The sequence below is a fragment of the Bos grunniens genome, chromosome 16, assembly GCF_055505025.1.
Source record: "Bos grunniens cultivar Pamir isolate PY7600 chromosome 16, Bosgru_T2T1.0, whole genome shotgun sequence".
Classification (NCBI taxonomy): Eukaryota; Metazoa; Chordata; class Mammalia; order Artiodactyla; family Bovidae; genus Bos; species Bos grunniens.
In genome coordinates this window covers 79032253-79054032 of record NC_141180.1, presented here as the reverse complement: position 1 = coordinate 79054032, position 21780 = coordinate 79032253, and the positions used below count along the sequence as shown (strand labels likewise).

Genomic DNA, 21780 nt, shown 5'->3' with positions numbered 1-21780 from the left:
GTACTAGCACATGAAACAGTGGAAGTTCGACTTCCCTGATAGCCACAGAAATCACAAAGTTGGCAATCAGAAGTCCTTGAGTTGGAGGATCCCTTGGACCGGGTGTTTTACCCTGTCTCTGTTCTTCAGCTGTATCATGGGAGTTTATTCATTCCCAGGAGTGGAAAACCAGACCCCAGAGAGGAGCTGGGAGACTCAAGGAGAAGTCTTAGCTTTCTGTTTCTTTCCCCCCAGGGACTGGGCAAAGAAAGGCCACCTCTTCCTGGAGGTGACTTGTTTGTCTCTCTGTAAAACCACCTGAACACATGCATTCGTTCACATTTCAAAACCACTTTATTAGCAAAATGAACAAAAGGAGAATGGCGTTTAAATTAAATAAATTACACAAATATCTCAAGAGTCCTGGTTCCAGGGAACCACATCAGTATCACTAAGAACATTCAGAAGTTTTGAAATCGTGGATGCTTTCTCTACCTTCCCACCTTCCCTGCCTCAGTCACGTTCGGTAAGTGGTCTGTGTGAGTTTGTGTTCTCGCTAAGGTATTCCAGCAGTGAGTTCTCTTCGGGTTGTCTCTCTTCACCCCAGGTGTTTCCCACCTCACCTCCGCCGTGGACTCTGGTGGCACTTACACTCTTATACATGGTGCTGGATCCCTCCGTGAGCCCCCACTCGAGGCCCCTGTGTGCCAGCAATCCCCTTTATGTCTGGGGCTGGCCTGGGGGTTTGCAGTCACTTCAGCAAGTCCTCGAGGGTTCTAGACACTTGGTTCCCAAAGCACTTGTGACTTGGGATGTCCTGAGATACTGTAATCTTTCCCCCACCTCTTGGGCCTGAGCTGGACTTTGCAGGAGGTGGAGCAGGGGAGGTTGAGTTTTCATTGGCTGCGGTTCTTGTCCTCCCGAAACTTGGCACTTCGGGCGCTAGGCACGGTGAATCCCAGATAACACTGTCCTCTGCCTTCCAAGTTTTGAGTTCCACTGGCAGCCAGATGGCATAATGAATTCACAGAGAAGCAATGCTTGTAGGCCAAGAATCTGTTGGCTCTTCACCAGCACCCCCTCCTTTAACTCTGTGAAGACTTGCTAGCTGACCAGCTCACGGTCAACAGACACACAATGCAGGTCAGGCAGAGATTAGGAACTCCAGCGTTTTCCCAGGTTGGGCCAGCCCAGCCTTTGGGCAGGGATCACTCACCGAAGGAGCTTGGGAGATGCAGTGCGGTGAGGCCAGAGCGTTTTCTGTGCACTTCCGTGGAAAATTTCCCAAAACACCTGACCATGGAACCTATTTATTTTCAAGTCAATAGTGGGTTTCTTCTACGTTTTTCTATAAATATGGAGAGCTTAACCCCTCTTCTCATCTTTCCTAGAAGGAGATGGCCTCAGATCCTGAATTTGTTATGGGATCCCTGTGGCGGAAGACTCAATCTGCATCAGCCCTTCTCCACACCGGGCACGCAGGTGGGATATGCCCTTGGAGGCATCTTCCCTCACCTGACTGAACCACTCAGGCCCCGAGTTGATAAGGGAGAGTTAAAACCATTGGCTCTTTCCCAAAGAAGAGGACAAGGCAGACTTCTCCAGTGGGGGAGGTGTTTCTAAGGTCAGGGGGGCTGTCAGGGCTTGGGCCCCACCAGTTGGCCCTGGACTGATGGAGCGTCCCTTCACCTCCACGTCTCCAGTACAGGGACTGCCCAAAGCTTTTGTGTGGAATAACTGGTATCTGTTGCTAGGCTGCCAGAGGGTTCTGCCAGCTACCCCTTGTTCCTCCTGGGTTTCTACCTGGTCTCAAGTAGAGGGGAGCAGCCCTCAAGGGTAGGGGGAGTGATAACGTTTCAGGAGGCTACCCCTGGGAAGGTACTTTTGGTGGCCGCTCCCCAGACTAGAGTCTGATGTGCCAAATAGCAGTGGGGGTCTCAGCAGCCTTGAGAGGAGGAGGAAGGGGGCACAGTCGCCAAGACGGAGATTCCTGGGTGGTTGGAGCCCATGGGCCCAGGAGTACAGAGCTGCCGGGGACTGCTTGGGGTAGTGGGAGGGGATGAGCCACAGAGTCGTGGGCCGGCTTCTCCCTGTGTCCTGTGACAGCGTGACATGACCTGACGCCGAGGCGTGCGGGTCTCAGGGCACTCTCAGAGCTTGCGTGCTACGTCAGCACGAGCTTTCTCTCCGTTCCCGAGTCACTCTTGGAGCCTGGCAGTGAAGGGTCCCCTCAGCAGCCACAGGCAGGGTGTGGGCAGGTGCAGAGCAGCCAGCAGGAGGCATGCTCATTGCGGGTTGGGGCCCCGCGGGTCAGTAGGAGGGCGAAGAGGTGTCTCTTCCTGCTGGTGAGATCGGCTAGCTCTAGAGGTGCCTGAGGGGACGTAAGAGTGAGAGACGAGGAGGATGGAGAGGCACCGGGGTTCCGTTGGAGGTGTTCTCCTTGACCCTCCACTCCCTGCAGCCCCAGGCTCATCCTTCACGGGCGTCCGAGGTGCTCTGGAGGCGGCCTGGGCCCTCACAGGGCAGTCAGGGTCTCTGCATGAAACATGCTTCCGAACATCTCCTGCAGCGGCCACAGGAAGCGGGGTGGGGGAGAGAGCATTAGATCTGAGTGGTCACAATTGCCAGGTGACCCTACGAGACCCTGGCTGGCGTTTCGAGGAAGGCGTTATGAGGAAGTGAGGGTGGGTGTGTGGATGTGTGTGTGTGAACAGTGGAGGGGCAGGGTCAGCCCAAGAGGTGAACTGGTGAGGGGAGAAGAAGCTTGAAATCTAGTTTTGAATCACCCCTGCTGCGCTGTGTGACTGTCACAGGTCCCTCCCTCCTTTTTTGCTCTCCTTTCTTCATTAGGTCAGGTGAGGATTGAGATCAGAAAAGCTCTAAAGTCGTTTCTTGCTCCGACAAGCTGTTTTGTCCTAGCCAGGTGTTTGGAATGTGCTGGAGATTCTGTGGGGGCCCAGAAATCAGTGTGCCAAGTCTTTGCGGCCTGGCTCTATTCCCTGATGCCTGCTGCATGCCACCAGCACTCCCAGCGATGGGCTCAGAGGACCATCGGAACTCACGCTCAAAAAGAATGGGAAGAGGCACAGAGTGAGCTGTTCTTTCTAATAGACCCAGAGCTGGATTTCTCTAAAGCTTTGGTTTCTTTGATTCAGGGCATTGGGGTGGGGCTACTTTTCATGTCGGGATCATAGAGTTCTATATGAAGTACACGCCACATCTGCATGGCTCGGAAGGGCTGCCCACCTGCAGTAGTATTTGTACCCCTGGAATTCATCTGTTCGGATATGTGCCCACCCTGGGACAGTGTCAGGCAAGTAGTAGGCACACCATTGATACCAGTTGAATTAACAAAAGAACAAAAGCATCCCTCACTAATCTTGTTAGGTAGATGGGACAGGTATTCCTCGTATTTCCCTTATTTTACAATGATAAACACTGGGGGCCTGGTGGTGTCACGTGGCTTGCCCAAGATCATGTGGCCAGTGCGTGGGAGAGGTAAGAATAGATGTTATTTCTCTAGGACTTGATCCAGTGACTCTCCCGTCCCCCATGATGCCTTTCAGGGAGTGAGAAGAATTAAGATCTGCTATTAAAAGAAAGGTGAGAAAGAAACATTATTGCCTTCAAGGTGACTGCTCTGGCTTCTGGTGGGAGAGCCCAGCCAACACTTTGGATGGGAGAGGGTCTCCTTCCTTCCCCGGACCCCCGCTAGTCAGCTTACCTGCTCTAAATCCCAGTAGCTGGGGCTGTCCTCCTCCGGCTCGTACAGAGAAAGCTCAGGATCCACGGGCGCCTGGGTGGGGGAAACCAGTGCAGAGTGAGCTGCAGCGACTGAATGATGGTCTGGCACAAATGGGCTCGGGGAGGGCATCGTGTGTTCTGATGTAACTCGGCCTCTTGTCCTTTCCCTCCCCTCCCTCATTTGCCTCTCAAAATATAGCACAGCCGCGGTTTCCCTCTTCCCTGTAGACAGGTGTGCATCGGGGTTGGCTCCCTTGGCGGGCACTTTAGAAGCAGGAAAGGTTTACCTAGCTCACCTAGCTGCCTGACCTGGGGAATCCATCTCCCTTCTCTGTAAAAGTAGGATGATCACACTCACTTTGCTGGCTCTCTGCCTTACCACGCTGTTGAAACAGTGTGTGTGTGTATATAATTTACAGATATGAATATATTCTATAATATGTAATATGTAAATATACAATTGGTATAATATACATCTTTAAGAATTTAAACTGTAGAAACTGGGCATTATTTGTGCAGTTATGACGATGAGGGTTTCCCCAGAATCTCCCTCTCTTTGCTCTGCTGGCAAAGGGCACGAGGCCAGGAAGGCCACTGCTCTCACAGTTTGCCTCTGTGTGTGGCGGGTGGGTGCCCGGCCCCGTGTTTCCCTGGACAGGCTTTCTGCACCCAGAACAGATGGCTCCAGCTTCATCAGTCTCAAAAAGCAAAGAGCAAATGGTTGCTCTAGGGCCAGAAAAGCCTTTCTTATGATCCCTGAGGGTAGAAGGGGTTTGCATCCTGGACTAGGGCACAGAAGCTTGGCAGGCCGAGGGCCGAAGATGAGCTGGCAGGGCAGCCTGGAAGATGGAGCTGTCTGGGGAGGCCTGGGCAGGGATGCCGATGGGATGGGCTTTTTCTGCCTCCCCAGCTTTCTGGAGTGTTATTTGTAGACACTGTTATTTGTAGCTCATTGGCATACCACTTACTGAGCTAGTAAATTAAATGTCAAGACACTGAGACAAAACCCTGATCCACACTCTTCATCCGTCACCAGCCTGAAATCTCTAATCTCGGTTAAATTAAAACAGGCAGGCTTACTCCCCTCCCTTCTCCAAAACGTCTTGTAGAAAGAGGGAAGGAATAGGATGGTTGAGCCATGTCAGAATACCAGGCATAACCTACTGTGCTTCGGGTGTTTGACCTCAAAACTGATAATAATAAATATTTTGTAATATACAAAGCTCTTTCAAGTGACACAAAAGATATAATTACCAGTTAATCCTAAAACCAAAACAAAAGAAAGATCCTGTGAGATCTTTAAGGCACCCATTCCACAGCTAAGAAAACAGAGATTAAGGAAAGTTAATTGATAGAACAGGTGTTGGAACGCAAACCGGTCTGTTGTTTCAATGCCCTGGGGCCTAGGATTCCCCAGGTGCAGAGGCCTTACCCCTTGGAAGTTGTGTCCCGGGGCCACTTCCCCGGCCTGCGCCTGGGCAAAGAGGACCGCATCGTGTATGCTGGGAAAGACGTGACTGCGCTCTAGACACCCGTCTTCAAAGAGGCCTCCGTGGCTGATGTCATTGTACACCTGGGCTGCAAGGAGGGAAAGGTCACCTTCAAAAGCTGACGCCACTGTGGCCTGGAGCTGGGGGTGGGGGAGACGGAGAGAGAGAGGCCTGGGGGTCGTGCCCTTGCTGCCTCACAGGGCCTGGGCCTTGGCCTTGCAGTATCAGTTCTGGACAGCAGAGGGCAACGTGAGCTTGAGGATGCTGAACCTTCAACCCCGGGCAGAAGGAAATAGCTTGATTCAGGGTGCCCGTACTTGGTGGTGAGGGAAAGCCGAAATCATGGGCCAGTTCTGTCCCTTGAGGGTCCATTCTTCCTCCTGTTCACCCAGACCTTTCCTGCAGAGCCCGGTGTGTGGCAGAGCCCTTACTCCGCCTCAGCCCTGGGGATGATTTCCTGAGACGTGTCCAGTGAGGGTGGGCAGGGAGCCTCTGATTCCAGCTCTGGCGCACACACACAGTAGGTGCGCATGCACACACGCTCAGAGCAGAACCCGTGCAGACTCTATGCGGGTGGAGCTTGCAGAGTCTGTGCCACGCGCAGGCTGGTGCAGGGGCTGGCTGGTCCTGCTGGAAGGCGCTGGCCCCCCGAGGGCAGTGGGGTGTGCAAACATGTGCCTTTCCCTTTCTCCTGTGCGTCTGTGTGTTCTCGCTGTGTCCACATCCCTGTACTCCGCACACATGCTGATGAGAAGTCCACTGCTGTGTGGACAGGAACTGGGGGCTGTGTTTGTGGGCCCTGTGGAGACTGCATGTATATCTTGTAAAACTGCATGTGTATCTTCCCTGAAGAGTTATGGTATATCTGTGCGTTCTGCCTATTTATGGACTTTTGGATTTGGAGAAGATTCCCTGGTTCATCTAGTCAACCTCTTCATGTTATGTAGGTGGCAATCGATCCCCAGGCAGATGAAGTGACTTGGCCAAGGATACATGGCAAATTGAAAGTGAAAGTCGCTCAGTCATGTCCGACTCTTTGCAACCCCATGGACTATACAGTCCATGGAATTCTCCAGGCCAGAATACTGGAGTGGGTGGTCTTTTCCTTTCCCAGCAGATCTTCCCAACCCAGGGATCGAACGCAGGTCTCCCGCACTGCAGGCAGATTCTTCACCAGCTGAGCCACAAGGGAAGCCCAAGAATACTGGAATGGGTAGCCTAGCCATTCTCCAGGAGATCTGCCGGACCCAGGAATCGAACTGGGGTCTCCTGCATTGCAGGCAGATTCTTCAACTGAGCTGAACATGGCAAATTAGTGGTGGGCAAATCAGAATCCTAGTTGCCGCTCCTTAACTTCACAATCCCCGCCGCCCAACTCTTTTATTGGGGCCGCTAGCGGTAAAGACGGAGAAGGCAATGGCACCCCACTCCAGTACTCTTGCCTGGAAAATCCTATGGACGGAGGAGCCTGGTGGGCCGCAGTCCATGGGGTCGCTAGAAGTTGGACAAGACTCAGCGACTTCACTTTCACTTTTCACTTTCATGCATTGGAGAAGGAAATGGCAACCCACTCCAGTGTTCTTGCCTGGAGAATCCCAGGGACGGGGGAGCCTGGTGGGCTGCCATCTATGGGGTCGCACAGAGTCGGACACGACCGAAGCGACTTAGCAGCAGCAGCAGCAGCAGCAGTGGTAAAGAACCTGCTTGCCAGTGCAGTAGACGCGGGTTTGATCCCTGGGTTGGGAAGATACCTTGGAGGAGGCCATGGCAACCCGCTCCAGTATTCTTGGCTAGAGAGAATCCCATGGAGAATCCCATGGTCAGAGGAGCCTGGCAGACTACAGTCCATAGGGTCACACAGAGTCAGACATGGCTGAAGCGACTCAGCATAGCACAGCATATAGGATGTTATGCTGCAGTCTCTTCTGACTTGTGCCTGAATTCTTGTGAGCAGGCAGTAGTTTAGGGGAACAGGTGCTGTTCTAGTTTCTACCCCCTCACTATTCGGCCTCCCACCCACCTAGTCCCACCCTAGGCCCTCGTCAGCCTTCCAGTCCCCGAAACATCCTTCTTCTCTTACCATGAATGTTCACCAAGAAGACCTTCACCCCTATCTTCTCATAGGTGGAGCTCAGCTGGAGGAGTCGGGAGCGAGTTGGGTAGGGAGACAGAAGGAAAGGAATGTTCTGAGTGGGCCTCCAAAGTGATTCACAAAATGCACTTGAGAGGGAAGGCAAACAAATAAGCAACCAGGAGAGCCCTGGCAGCCTGAGATAAAAATAGCAGCAAAGCACACCACTCCTCCCTGGAGTGTTGGCTGACCGCTCCTCTGGAAAGTGGGGCAGACATGGGGCTTTGCCAGCAAGGCAGCCACTTAGTGTTTGTGTGGCCCCTTCTTATGGGGCCAGATCTTTTCTTTCGATAGCTTAGAATCCCAGACCCCACCTCGTGCCTGCCTTTCAGGCTTAGGCTGAAGCCGCGGGGGAGGACCATGGCCTGGAATGGCTAATGCCTCAGCCACCTGGATCCTAGTAGACCCAGGCTGCGGGAGCAGGCTGAGCCCTTGTCTGGGGATGGAGCCGGCTGTGCGCTGGTTGACGAGGCCATCACCCTGTGTGTTCTCGTGCTCGGTTCTACTGTGCTGCCTCTCTCTGGGCCAGTCTGAGATGACTCTGCCATCAGAAGTGGCTGCTGAAAGCTATCAGACGGATGCATTTATTCAAGCAGCCCTGTGAGCCATCTGGCCTAAAGGTGAGGGCCGCTGATATTATTTCTTCTTCTTCCCTCGGTTGGCCAGACCCGGCTGATGCTAGAGTGTCTGGGTGAGTGTGGGGAGGAGCACTAGACCATGAACCTGGGCCAAACGAGCTCTACTCAGAGGACCCTGGGCCAGGTTCCCGCGTCTGCTAGAGAGGGGTGCTAGGATGGGGTAGACCCACGGGGCCCGGGCACGCATTGTTCTGTGCTGTCTGGGCCTGCTCTGCAGGCAGCATCCTGTCCTGGTGGCATCTGGGAAAAGGGATTTTAGGAGATGGTAGGCTCCCTGGTGAGCTTCCTCACTTAGTCGTTTGAGATGAAGGCTCCGGGGAAAGGGAGTGTGGGAGGGTAGGGGTGAGGGAGTCGGGGTGGGGGTGGGCTGGGGCTCCCTCTGCCTTGGGCTCCCTCACCTTGGCCAGGGTTTTGATGCCCATCAGATCCACAAAGCTGACCCCACTCATGTCGAGGATGAGAGTGTGGAAGGTGACAAAGGGTGGGACGCTGGCCAGTGTGTCACTGGGCTTAGCAGAGGCTGGGGGCTCGCAGTGGGCAGCGTTGGAGCGGTCAGGGCTGAAGGTGATGTAGGATACGCTGGCGCCGTTAGCAGGCGTCTGGTTGTTGTTGGGGTCGGTCGGGGAGCCATTCTCAAAGTCCTGCTGCAGCTCCTGCAGGGAGACAGTCTGGAGCGGGGGTGGGAGGGCGCAGTCAGGGTCATCAGGCTCAATCAGACTTTGCTGTGGCTGAAGCTGGGGCAAGGTGCGTGCAGGTGGAGGTGAATAACAGGACTTCGTGGTGAGGAATCCAAGCCCCTGTAATCCCTGAGGACTGGCGCCTCCTAAAGCCTCCTCTTTGAGCAGGTCTGCACGTTTGGTCTCCGTAACGCAGGCAAAGTTAGAGGACCCTTCTAAGAGAGCCACTGAAGCTTCAGTCTACTCTGCTCTGGGAGGAAGCCCTTTTGGAAACAACTGAGACCCTTTTTGCATTTACCCATGTTTACCTTTTTCTCTGCAGAATTCCCACATCCACACCCACCTTCCTAGTTCTAGGTTGGCTGGGGACCCCAGGAAATTCACTTGCAACTCTTGCAACTTATGAGCAATCTGGGATTGCTCATAAGTCCATGGGTGTATCTCATCTTAGCCAGAAAATGAGGAGGGGGCCATGGAGTTAAGTGGTTACCCTGGGAGCTGACGGCTCCTCATCCAAGGAGAAGATGCCCACAGACAACATCCACCAGGCAGTGGCCACAGAGGCTTGCTGTCCTTGCCTCTGAGGGTGCTGGGAGGTGGGGCACCAGGTGGCAAGGTCAGAGAGGGCAAGGGAGAGGGCGTGGGCTGTTTCTAGCCTCAGTTCACCTTGGTTTTCATGAACAGAGACTTCCTCTGTTGCTTGGGCATTGTTCTCCCCTTCTCCTGCTTCTTGAGGCTTTTTTGCTTGGCCAGCAACACTTTCTGGGGGTCCACACCTGTCTGGAGGAAGAGGCCAGATCTTGGCTCCCAGCACCCTTTCTTGCCTCTGCCAGGCACACTCTGTCCATTCCCTCTGGTCACCAGGGGACTGAGCCTTACCTTGGCAATGACTTTTTGCCTGAAGATCTCTGAGTTGGCAAAGTAGAGAGGAGAGCAGTAAGTGATGATCTTTATACCTTGGATTTCTTGGACCTGTGGCAGGGAGAGTCAGCTCAGTCAGCAGCAATATCTTTTATCGGTTTTTCACAAAACCCTTTTATGTGGGGTGATGTAGGGCGAAAGAGGGCGGTCATGAGCTTGGATTACCCACCCTATTGTAGGTCTTGGGATTCACGTAAATGTCAGTGTCCATGACTTGGGCCAAAGCACAGCCATTACGACTGGATGAAGAAGAAAAGACAAACACAAGAGGATGCTATTAGCAGACGGGCCTGGAGGGACGCTTGGGCTGGGGTCTGGGCAGAGGTAGGGCAGGAGAGGGTCCTGTCCTGATCCTGGGCTTTTCCTGTTTGTCTTTCTGCGCTGGAGACACACGCCTGGTGGCCTGTGGCTGGGCTATAATCAGAGAGATGGCAGGCAGCTCCCTGACATAGCTCCCAGGCGGGGGCTCACTGGGCAGGAAGGTGGAGAACACAGCGTAAGTGGCCCCAAAGCTACCACTTCTTGGTTCTGAGTTCTCAAGAGGAGAAAACAGGTCCCTGACATTCAGGATCCTTCCTGCCCTGGACTGGATTCCCTGTCTGCTTCACTTAATGTTTTTATGGGAGAGACTTAGCTGTCCTCTGGCTCACGGCTCCCTCGGGGTGGGATCCCATCTAATCTGGGGTCTGGCACACTTTTGGAAGGACACTGAGTCTCACCCGCTGGCCCAACCCCACTTCCTCTGGGCCCCCAGCCCTCTATGACCATGATGGGTTCCCCTGGGTTTTCAGGACATGGGAGTCAGACGGCCCAGCCTGTGCCAGCAGTCCCAGCTGGGCCGGGCTCTCCTCGGGCCTGGCAGCCCCTCCAGAGCCAGACCCAGCGGGCAGCGGGGCCCAGGAGCTGGGCCAGGCCCCCCATGGCAGCCCCTGCAGACCAGCTGGGGCCTGATGGCCATGCCCTGGGGGAGGGGCCATTACTTACAACTGGGTCTGGAAGACCACAACCAGGGCGGAGAAGGTGACCCCCACTGCCACACCGTAGGGCAGGCTCAGGAAGAAGGCGGAGAGGAAGCTCACCACCCAGACGCACTATGAGGAGAGAGACGTCAGAGCAGGCCTTGGGGGGCCTGCCCCACTGGGGAAGTCTTCCGGGGTCAGCCAAGGCCCTTCTCTGCTAGCCCAACCTTACACCACCCTTCCCTCTTCATGGCAATTTCCCAGTATTTCACGTAGGCGAGCTTCGGTGACACCCGCCCATTTCCAGTGGACTGAGGGTGGCTTCCTGGTCTTGTCTGGATGTTAGCAGTCAACCCCCGCACCCACTGGGAGCTGGCATGGCACGAAGACTGTGAGTCTTGGGACAGATACACCTGGGCTCCAAGTTTTGTTGTCCTACTTGTGAATATTCACTTACTAGCTATGTGAATCCTGGAGAAGGTCATGGCAGCCCACTCCAGGATTCTTGCCTGGGAATCCCATGGACAGAGGAGCCTGGTGGACTACAGTTCATGGTGTTGCAAAGAGTCAGACATGACTGAAGCAAGTTAGCATGCACACACAGCTATGTGAATAATAATACCAGCTTCATGAAAGGACTGAAGAATTAATGAAGATAAAGTCCTGCCAAGCCTAGTGATGGGTACAGTAACGTGAGTTCCATTCCTCCATCTGATAGAAAGTGTGCACTCGACCGGCGCTCAGCTTCCTGACCTGATGGCCTGGGGCTGAGTTGTGTGTGTAAGCCGGGAGGGTGGGGGATGGAGAGCGGGAGGGTAAGATGGGAACCCAAAGCACGATGTGAATACCAGGACTATTGCTGTTGTGGAGTGATGGTTGGGATGCGGCAAAGCAGACCTTTGGGGTGGATACTGGGGCCTCATTTTTCTCCCCGTCCTTGTCCTTCACTCAAGGGGGACCCCAGATGGACCACTCATTTTCAGACTTTAAGGATTTCCTTCCTTACCATGTAAGTGTGCTTCCTCCCCCAGAAGACAGTACAGCTCAGAGATTTGGAGGCTAAGACTTGGGGCTCCAGCCCTGCCTCTGCCACTAACCAGTTCTGTGGCCTTTGATGAATTACTTAACCTCTCTGAGGCTTGCTGTCCTCATCTTGAAAGGAGGCTAGGAAATCCTCTCTCACAGCTTACGTCGGGCTCCAGAGGGGTAAGCAGTGTGGTCGGTACACAGTAGCCTCATTTCTACTGCCCAGTGGGAGATGTGTTCGGAATGTGACTATCAAAGCAGTAAGTCATGTTTGCTAAGTGTTCACGGCTACATGCTGCTTTCCAATTCTGATCTTGTTTAATCCTCAGAACCAGTGTATGGTGCAGCCATGAATATCACCCCATCACAGATGGGGAGATGGAATTCCACAGAAGTCTTAACCTGCCCAAGATCCTGGTCCACTGGCTTTATGTCCTAGGTTTTTTGTTTTTTTAAATGACTTCATTTTGCTTTTTGGAACTATAAAAATAATAACAGCTAAGTTTTATTGAACTCAAGATACAATTCAGACAGTGTGTTCCTTACTTGTTTTATCTCGTTTCATAAGCATCCCTGCGGGTGGGGGTGCAGGGTTGGAGAGTATAAAATACCTGTGACCACAGATGAGGAAGCCGAGACTCAGAGAGGTTAAGGGACTTGCCATTGGTCACAGAGCCAGTGAACAGTTGAATTAGGATTTGAACATAAGCTGTCTCACTCCAAAACCTCAGCTGTTAACACTCGGTTATGCTAATTAGGGCTTCCAAGGTGGCTCAGTGGTAAAGAATCTGCCTGGCAATCCAGGAGACACAGGAGATGCTGGTTCAATCCCTGGGTCGGGAAGATCCCCTGGAGGAGGAAATGGCAACCTACTCCAGTATTCTTGCCTGGAAAATCCCATGGACAGAGGAGCCTGTTAAGCTACTGTCCATAGGGTCACAAAGAGTCTGATACAGCTTAGTGACTGCGTGCGTGCTAGTTAGGGAGCAGCTGACCAGAGGCACCACTGACAGAAGTGCCAGGCTTGTGGGCTGGAGGAGGCAGTGCCTGGGGTGCCAGGCATGACAGGCACCCGGGGCCGCCTGCTACTCACACAGTCCAGCTTGCTCTTCTTCCACAGGTAGTAGGGGTCGGCGAGTTGCTTGAGAGAATTCTTGAGGTTGACAGCAATCAGGGCTCCTAGCACAGACTGGGGAAGCAGAACACTGTTCCCCGTCACCTGCGGTGTGGCCCCTTCTCCCTGCCCTTCCTACAGACACCAGATGCTGGAGCCTGGCAGGACAGAGTTGCAGTTCCAGAACTGGCAGAGCCCCCAAATCTTTGCACTCAACCTTAGGGTTGGAAAGTGTAGGTGCTGGAGCCAGAGGGCCCTCAGGCCTGAATTTTGCCATCCCCTCCTCTTCCTTCATCCCCGGACAGCCTGTGCCTAGGGCCCTCTGAGCCAGGGGCCCACAGACGCTGTAAACGCTGACTCGGGTGGGGACCCTGAGGTCAGAAGGCCGGAGTTTGAGACCAGCCCTGTGCTTGTGAGCCTTGTCACCGCTTCTCAGCCTCAGTTTCCCTCACCTGTAAAATGGCGAGAGTAAAACCTACATTAACTACTTCGCAGGCTGTGGCTAGGACACAGGGTAACAGTGACGGCACTCTGTAGCCTGTGAGGCATCACACAGCTCCTAAGGCCTGCTCTTCCTGGAGGCTCTCGCTGGCTTCTGCTCTCATGCTGTGCTCTTACCTTGGGGAGAGCGTAGAGATAGGACCCCAGGACCAGCATGGTGATCATCACCACCAGGGACACACACAGGCTTGACACCTATCCAGAGAAAGAGATGGAAACACGGCATAGGTGTGAAATTCTTGCTCTTGATTTTTTTCCCCAATAAATGCCTTTGGCGGAGTGGAGACTGAGGAGAGGAGAGGCAGGCTGGAGACCAGCTGACCTGGCTTCTCTGGGGCAACTGTTCTGCTACGCCCAATCCCTTTCCCACTGCCCTGGTCCAATGCTCACCTGGGATTTTCCTCCAGCTCCATCCACGGCCAGAGTGACAGAGAGAGCACAGCAAATGACATGGATCTTAAAGAAGGAGCCAAAGAAGTTGCTGCAGCCCAGGGCGATCATCTCCTGTGGGCACAGGGGCAGGATTGGAAGCTGGGGTGGGGGCGGTATGTGTGGGGGACACACGGTACAGACCAAACATAGTCATTCAAGCTAGCTGGATCTTGAACTTGAGAATGACCCAGCTGCTATAAAGCCATACACTCCCAACCAAGTAGAAGTCAGCCAAAGAGCCCCTGACATCCCGCGTCAGGCCTCTGTGGGCCCTGGCCCGTCCTGCTCGGCCCTGCTGGGAGTGGCTGGACCTACCTGGTTAGCATCCACGTCGTAGCCGTGCTTGTTGGCCAGGGTCCGGCCCATAGCCAGGTTGATGACATAGCCCACGATGGCCAGGGAGAAGGCCGTGCCAAGCATGTCCTTCCACTGCGAAACCACAGGCGACACAGGAGTGGGGAAACTGCCAAGGAGCCAGAAAGGAAGCAGGGCCCAAGGGTGTGAGGAGGGCACCTTGAGTCCTTCAGCGCCCACAGGGGGCAGTAGGGCCCCATGCAGTGCCAGGGCCTCTGCATGAACCACCACTTCCAAACTGGATGCTCAGTGTCACGCTGCAGGGCAGCTACCACCACTCCCCTTGACACCGCAAAGATTCGAGGCATAGAGAACACAGCTTGTCTGAGGTCACCACACTAGCAACTGGTAAGGCCTCATTCGTTCACGTCCAGAATTCGGACTCCTCACTCTCCCTGGTCCCAGAGCCACAGCCCCAGTGCTCTGAGGCCTTTTCTCCATTGTCTGCTCCAGCTCTGCCGTATAAACACTGGTCCTCTCCTCCTAGGGCCCCGCACAGTCCCTGGCACAGAGTAGATAGTCGGTGAATTCTGTTGATCCTAATAGCTTTTTCCCATGTGGGTAGAAGAGCCAATGCATTAAAGCAAGACAAAGAACCAGAGAAGGGCTGATCAGAGAGGCTTCACCCATCAGATGAAACTTTTGAGGGGAGTGTGGCAGTTAAGGGGGCTTCCCTGGTGGTGCTAGTGGCAAAGAACCAGCCTGCCGATGCAGAAGATGTAAGAGACGAGGGTTTGATCCTTGGGTTAGGAAGATCCCCTGGAGGAGGCCATGGCAACCCAGCCTAGTATTCTTGCCTGTAGAATCCCATGGACAGAGGAGCCTGGTGGGCTACAGTCCATGGGGTCGCGGAGAGTTGGACACGACTGAAGCGACTTAGCATGCACACACACGGCTCACTGTTCATGAAACAGCCAGCACTGTGTGGCTCTTCTCCATAGTAAGTGATAGTAATAATTCATAGCTGGTCAGTGTCATAGAATTTATAACATACTTTAGAGTTCATCTCATCTCTGACTCTGAACCTAGGTGGGGAGGACAGTGGGAGTGGGCCAGGCTTCCCAGCCCCCTGGACTCACCCAGGTTGGATCTCTCCCACGATCTGCATGTGGTACTTTTTGGGCATCTTGTAGCTCCCGGAGATAGCTGTTGCCACCACTACCTGCAAATCCCAGATAGGAGAACAGGGATTAGCTCTAAATTGGGGCCAGGGTAGGGGTCCCTCTCAAGTCTCCCTTTTGTCTGGGGACCCCAAATCCCACTCCTCTGACTCTTTGAGAGGGAACAACCTGAGGATAAGGAAGAGTGGGAACCACACACAGGGGGATGGAGTGGGTTCACCCCAGACCTTCTGTCCTACCAGCTCACAGAGGGCAAGTGGGTGGGGAGGGATGGGTAGAGGGGCTCTCCTGCTTCTGGCTGGAGCTAGATTCCTTTTCAACAGCCTCTTGCCTGGGCCCCAACACCCCAGCCCTGGGCAAGGTCCTTACCACAATCATCTCTGTTGGGATGGGGAAGCGGATCTTGTGCATGTAGCGGGCATTGAGCTCCTTTACCAGCACCAGGACCACACCGCTGATAAGAGCGAAGATGAGCGAGGCGATGTTGGTGTGAGCGAGGTTTTTGCAAATGTCAATGAAGGTCTGGGGGAGAGAGCATCATGCTCATGGGCTCCCACCCCTTCCTCCTGTACCATCACCACCTAGCATCTGAGCCAGTGGAGGGATGTCATCAGTGCTCTGAGAGGCACAGCAAGGCAGAATCCAGACCCTACTCACGGTCCCACTTCCCACCCCTGTCTCCATGCTGGGATGGGAAGGCTGATTCCCTTCCTTTTCCTCTAGGAAGAGTTCAAGCTAATGGAGGCGGGATGGAGATTAGACGTAAGGAAAGACTTTCCAGGTAGGGAGGGTTTGAGGCACTGGGATGGGGAACTGATGGAGAGTGTACCTCTCCTTTTCTGCAGGAATTAACCACAGAGATTTAACCATACTTCAGCTACCTGATACGAAGCGCTGACTCATTGAAAAAGACCCTGATGCAAGGGAAGATTGAAGGCAGGAGGAGAAAGGGGTGACAGAGGATGAGATGATTGGATAACATCACTGACTCAGTGGACATGAGTTTGAGCAAGCTCCGGGAGTGGGTGATGCACAGGGAGGCCTGGCATGCTGCAGTCCATGAGGTTGCAAAGAGTCAGACACGACTGAGCGACTGAACCACAATCACAGAGAACCTCAGCCAGCCGTCAAGGTCATGTGTTTGACCCTCCCTCCCCAAATGGAAACCTCTTGAAATCCATTCTGAACAATGGGTCAGACAGCCTTTGCTTGAAAACATCTCACAAAGAGGTGCTCACAACTTCTTAAGACAGTGAACTCGGCTCACGTGTCTGCTCAAGACCCTCTCGCAGGGGCGCACTCATAGACTCACAAAGACGATGGACCCTGGGCCTGCGTAGGAGGGGACGGTCAGTCCGAAGATATACTTGAGCACGGAGATCAGGATCTGCAGGCCAGCGGCCGTCATGAAGCCCCGGATGAAGGACTCAGAGAGGTAGATGGCCACAAAGCCAAACTGCATGAAGCCCAGGCCCATCTGAGAGCAGAGGGGTGGTGGGGTCAGACCATGACGGGCCAGCTGCTCTCACACCTGCCTGGCCCAAACCCAGGCCTGGAGTTCATGCAGCCCTGAAATAGTAGTAGCTCTAGGAAAACAAGTCCCTTGTGACCTTGTCCTGCCTTGTACTGACAGAGAAAGTCAGTCCCTCGGGGCACAGGCCTCTGACACTTGACCTCACTGGCTCCAGTCTCCTCCACTGTGCAGTGAACCTAGCACTCAACAGCGTTTGCCCTCCCAGTGATTGACACCCCCGTCCGCCCAGCTGGCCAACCCAGAACTTGGAAGTCGTCCCCCCTTGCCCTTCATTTCTAATATCCCAAGCCCTGTTTATTTTGTTCCTGGCAAAGCGTTCTTCCAGTCTACCCCCCGTCTCCTTGCCCGCCACTCTGGTCTAGGCCCTCATCACTCTTGCGTGGGCCTCTTCATAGTGTCCCAGCTGGCCCCGTGCTTTGATTCTAATCTACTTTCCATCCATCGTCTTCTCCAGAGTCTGACTGATCCAATCTGACTGCCAAATAGGAACCAAATTTGCTGCTTAGGGGACAGACCTCAGACTTCACTCACTGGCCCTGCCTACTTCTCTGGCCTCTTCTCTGGCTCGTTGTCTCAACGCCTCCTGCACTCCAGCCACAGCAAATGCCTTGTTTTTCCATGCCCTGGTCAGTTCACACTCTGTCAGGCCTTGGTGCTGTGGGGTGCTGTTCCCTCTGACTGGACTGTCCTTCTGTGCCTCTTTCCTATGGTTACCGGTCGACTTCTACTCATCCTTTTAGACTGAGGTCAAATGTCACTTCTTCTCTTTGAGGAGAGGCCTTCCCTGACTTTCTCTTTGATGTTCCCAAAGCTACTTGTATATAGCTCAATTCTGCTGCTTATCTTACTGCCTACACATTTATTTGTTGATATGGCTACTTCCTCCCCTGGGCTGTGAGCTTCTGGAGATCTGGGCCCCTTTCTTACTTATCTTTTATCCCCAGAGCCTAGTCCAGTTCCTGGCCTGGTGAAACAACCAAAAAACCTTAACTGAATGAATCAATGAATTAAACTTCTGAGGCCCCTTCCTGCTCTTACATTCTGTCCTGCTGCATTTGCCTGCATGAAATCTAGCAGAGTCCTTTGCATGTGGCGGAAATGCAATTTATCTCATGCAGGAGGTGCTGTGGCTTGGAGCAGAGGCGGCTGGAGGGGGATAAGGAATGTTACAGAAATGGAAAACTGCTGGCAGAGAGCTGGGCACGGGAAAGGGTATCGGAGAGAGGCCATGAGTCCTTTAGACAGTCATTAGCTCAGGACAGTTTTATTAAGTGTGGGTGCTGGTCTTAGGCATCTGCTGAGGGCAGGTGAGATACTCTGCATTTTTAAGGTCATTTGTGGCCTCCAAATGGGGAAGAGGGAGGATGGAGAGGCCTAAATCGGCTTTAAGGTCAAGGCTGGGCCTCTGTGGGAGGGGCGATCCGAGCTGATGCTGTACTAAGGGGGGGCCCTGGCAGAGACGGAAGCCGAGCTCCTCACCTGGATGACAGCCGTCAGGCAGGCTAGCGTTGCCGACACGTGTAGCCTGTCGGCCTCCATGGCCCCCGTGTCCACATAGCTTTCATTGGTGGTGGTGTTGAAGACCCGGAATTTCGACTCTGGGGCCAGCTGCAGACAGATGTTACCCACCAGGATGCTGATAACGGCAAAGGTACCTGCGGTGCCCCACCCAGCCAGCAAAAGTCAGAGGTTTGGAGGGCACCCATGGAAACCAGCAGGGGGCCCGGAATGCTCCCTAGCCCCCACAGGGATGGCGCTCCGGGCCTCCAGGGTCCTCTCTGGCATCACAGTAACCATTCGTATCTGATCATGATCCACACTCTTCCAGATACTTTCGCCCCAACTGTTAATATGACTTTACTGGACACGAGAGGAAACAGGCTTGGAAATATAAGTAGAGCCTGCGTCAGAAACAGGCTTTGTGACCAGGCCTTTTTCCTCTGTCTCACTTCGCACCAGAGAACTCCGAATGTCCCTGAAGTGGCCTGCTGGATGATGGCTGTCGGACGGCCATTTCTCCCATCTGTTCAGTCCTTTACAGGCTTTCTTGTCCTGCCAAGTCTTCTCCACGTTCCAGGGAGGGAGACTCAGCGGCTCATGCTAACTGAGCTCACGGAAGCTCTATGGCTTCTCCAAGGTCACAGAAGACCTGGGGTCGACACTCACGGTGACGGTCCCTCCGGGACCAAGCAGCGCCAGCAGGAGGAGAATGCAGATGGGAAAGCACCCGAATCCACTTTGCCACCCACCACCCATCCTCGCGGTCCAGGTCACCTGCCTGCTAAGAGGGGAGGGGCCTTACCTGGCACCATCTGGTGGATACCCCCCAGGAAGAAGTAGGTCAGGAGGGGGAAGAAAGAGGAGTAGAGGCCGTTGACTGCAGGAAGGTTGGCCAGCAGAGCGAATGCCATGCCTGCACAGGACACAGAGAGTCAAGGCCCGGGGGCACAGTTGGGTGACGCAGGTCACATAAGATGGAGTGGGAAGGGGAATGGGCGTGGCTGAGGGGACCCCTGACCTTGTGGGACCTGGATGCATCCACCGCTGAGGCCGCCGAGAATGTCGGGGACAATGTAGTCTTTGATCTTGTACTTGGGGAGCCAAGAGAGAATGGGGAGCAGCCCGAACACTGTGGTTTTGATCTTGGCTGAGGAACATCTGGAGGGGAAGAGGGCAGGTTTTCAGTCAGCACTGCATTCAGAGTTGGGAATTGTTATAATATCCTGTTCTTGGTCATTCGTTCATGCATTCGTGCAAAATTCAGTGAGCACGCACACGATATGGCAGAGACTTTTCTCTTGAGAGCCTTCACCTTGCTCTGGACACTGGTTGGAGGTCTTCTGATTGCCCACTGCTAACCTGGGAAGTCTGCAGGACTTCTCTCAAAGGCATGGATTTTGTGGGTGCCTAGCATTCCGAGGCGTCAAGTCCAGCTCAGATGACCGTACTCTGATCTGCCTGAAAACAGGCCCAGTCACCCTCGCCTGGGCTCCTATAGCAATACCTCGGGTTGTAATTCTTGCTTTTCATCTCTCTCCCCCACTACACAGTAAAACCAGCATGGAAAGAAGTCTGGTCTCTGGTCCAGCTTTGTGTACCTCCTGTATCACCCTGGGATGCTTAGTGAATATCTGTTGGAAAAATGAGTGAATGAGTAAGTGAAAGAATGGGCCTGAATCAGAACTCAGTCTGAATGGGGGCGGCTGCTGTATTTTTTGGAACTCTCCCTAAAGGAAGGCTCCTTTTTCCCCACAGGGTTCGCCTCTGCTGACCCACCATCCTTTGTGTGTGATGATTCCAATGCTGGAGTTCTTTCCCCTGTTAATTCATCAAAAGAGGGAAGAATGGGGAAACTATTTGTCGGTCAGCGCAGGGTGGGGAGCATTGATCCCTCCCCTGTTTGCTGAACACCTTGAGGTCCTTTCATCAGAAACTCAGAAGCGGTAAAAACAAGGGACTTCAATCTCAAGGATGACAGCTGGTGGATTGATGACCAGAAGAGGTGGGGAGGCCTTTGCTTTTCTTCTCCCAGCTAAGGGAATTCAAATATTCAGGGCCCATCTGGTGACTCACTGGCTTGCTGTGATTAGGCCTCCTTTCCTGCCCAGCACCGATTCCTGTTCTTTACTGTTGCCCAACAATAGTTTCCCTGACACTGGGTCCCCTGGATGTCACCCAAAACTGAAATCAACACAGACAATGCTTTGTACCCTTTAAAATCTGGGTAGATTTTCTGTCCCAACCAGCACTTCATGGAACAGCATCGCCATCGCCTTTGAACTCCCCAGTCCCCTCTGCAGTGGGTAGTGCCTCTCCCATCCCTGGGAGTTGGACTGGTAGTAAATAGCTTAAAGCATTTCTAAAGGCTTGTCCTGAGAGAGAACCAGCCCCCCAGGAACTCTCTCAGGTTTGTTCATGGCAGGGAAAACTGGACTCATGAATGGAGAGCTGGCTGGGGGAGAAAAACAACCCTCTCAAGGGCTTGCACATGTCCAGCCTTACTTGCAAGCCTGCCATAGTTGAGCAAAGCAGTCTGACTTCTCTGAAGTCTGAGAGAAGATCTGGAAACAGATGCTAAACACCTATAGAGAGGTTCCAGAAGCCAAGTGGGAAGAGGATAGTGGGAAGTGGATTAGTTTTCTAAACATTCATTCATTCATTAAACGAAAATTTATTGGAGTATCTTCTGTGTGCCAGGTACCGTTCAAGGCTCTCCTTCCCGCCACATGGGAATTGTTAGCTCCCTACATCTTATTATGGTTTCCATCATTCTCATCTTTTAGGACAGCAGCAGATACCCTCATCCCTCCAGTGCAGAAACAACACAGACTTAAACTCCTTGGCACAAATGCTGACAAGGTCTTTATATAACCAGGCAGAGACGGAGCCTCCCAGGAGAGATAGGGCTGGGCTGATGCTTTTAGTGAAGACTCAAGTGGGTGATCCCCCAGCCTGAACCAGTTCCACCTGCATCTCCACTTCAGCCATTGCCAGTGACCTCAATTCAGGTAACTGAATCAGCTGTTTCCCCAGGGGAGTGGGGAAGTGACTTTTGCCCGGGACCACAGTGAGGCCTGAGGGAGGTCTACCAGCTGTCTGCGAGGGTGGGGGGTGGGGGGGTAGGTAAAGTTCATAGCCTCAGGTTCCTCGAGTGCAGGTATAGGTCACGTCATGGAGTCCCCTCCTTATAGGTGTGGTTTCACTACCCACCAGCACAGTTCCAGGGATCTGAGGGTGCAACAAGCTGGTGAGACCACATCCTGGTAAGTATCATTTAGGGGGGCCCAGGAATTTAGGGGCTACCTTTGAGCATTGTCTAGACCTGGGAAGGGAAAGAGGATCCAGGAGAGAAAGAGGACAAAGTCCTTGGGGTGGGAGAGGCTTCAGATTTTCCTTGATGAGGAAAGGACAGGAGAAGGGACAGCAGAAGAGGGAGCTCTGACCTGCTGTGGTGACGCACCATTCCCCAGTGCCCTTGAGAACCCAGGAGGGACTTGCGTGGGCTGCATGGTGAGACCCCATGCAGGGGTCAGGACACCTGCCAGCCCCTCTGGACCTGTGAGTGGTCCTCATCCCCATTCCCCATTTCCTTGAGGGTCTCAGTAAAGATGAGGTGTAGGATCTCAAATTCAGGGTTCCCAAGTCCCGTCTGAGGGACA

At 53.6% G+C, this 21780-nt stretch overlaps 1 protein-coding gene and 1 long non-coding RNA gene across 7 annotated transcripts in view; one reads left to right on the top strand and one right to left on the bottom strand.

Annotated features, from left to right (window-relative positions):
- Window positions 1-314: 314 nt before the first annotated feature.
- Window positions 315-21780, bottom strand: part of SLC26A9 (solute carrier family 26 member 9) — a 28832-nt gene continuing 7366 nt past the window's right edge. For 2 of the 6 annotated variants that reach the window (XM_086345598.1, XM_086345595.1), the window contains 19 exons: window positions 19140-19279; window positions 18924-19034; window positions 18101-18276; window positions 16400-16564; window positions 15457-15609; window positions 15046-15128; window positions 13928-14075; window positions 13571-13684; window positions 13298-13375; window positions 12659-12754; window positions 10565-10671; window positions 9750-9819; window positions 9539-9631; window positions 9326-9439; window positions 8381-8650; window positions 7294-7348; window positions 5156-5301; window positions 3704-3775; window positions 315-2542 (listed from right to left, as the gene is read on the bottom strand). In XM_086345598.1, the coding sequence (XP_086201724.1) occupies window positions 2495-2542; window positions 3704-3775; window positions 5156-5301; window positions 7294-7348; window positions 8381-8650; window positions 9326-9439; window positions 9539-9631; window positions 9750-9819; window positions 10565-10671; window positions 12659-12754; window positions 13298-13375; window positions 13571-13684; window positions 13928-14075; window positions 15046-15128; window positions 15457-15609; window positions 16400-16564; window positions 18101-18276; window positions 18924-19034; window positions 19140-19279 (2239 nt within the window). In that variant the 3' untranslated portion in view covers window positions 315-2494. Of the gene's footprint in view, window positions 2543-3703; window positions 3776-5155; window positions 5302-7293; window positions 7349-8380; window positions 8651-9325; window positions 9440-9538; window positions 9632-9749; window positions 9820-10564; window positions 10672-12658; window positions 12755-13297; window positions 13376-13570; window positions 13685-13927; window positions 14076-15045; window positions 15129-15456; window positions 15610-16399; window positions 16565-18100; window positions 18277-18923; window positions 19035-19139; window positions 19280-21780 lie in introns of those variants that run through there. The other 4 variants (XM_086345596.1, XM_086345597.1, XM_086345599.1 and 1 more) reach the window with 4 other exon arrangements.
- On the top strand, window positions 2542-16401 carry LOC147357093 (uncharacterized). Its single transcript, XR_015143767.1, has 3 exons — window positions 2542-3069; window positions 3503-3582; window positions 15933-16401. It is a non-coding gene; the product is annotated as an uncharacterized LOC147357093 (long non-coding RNA).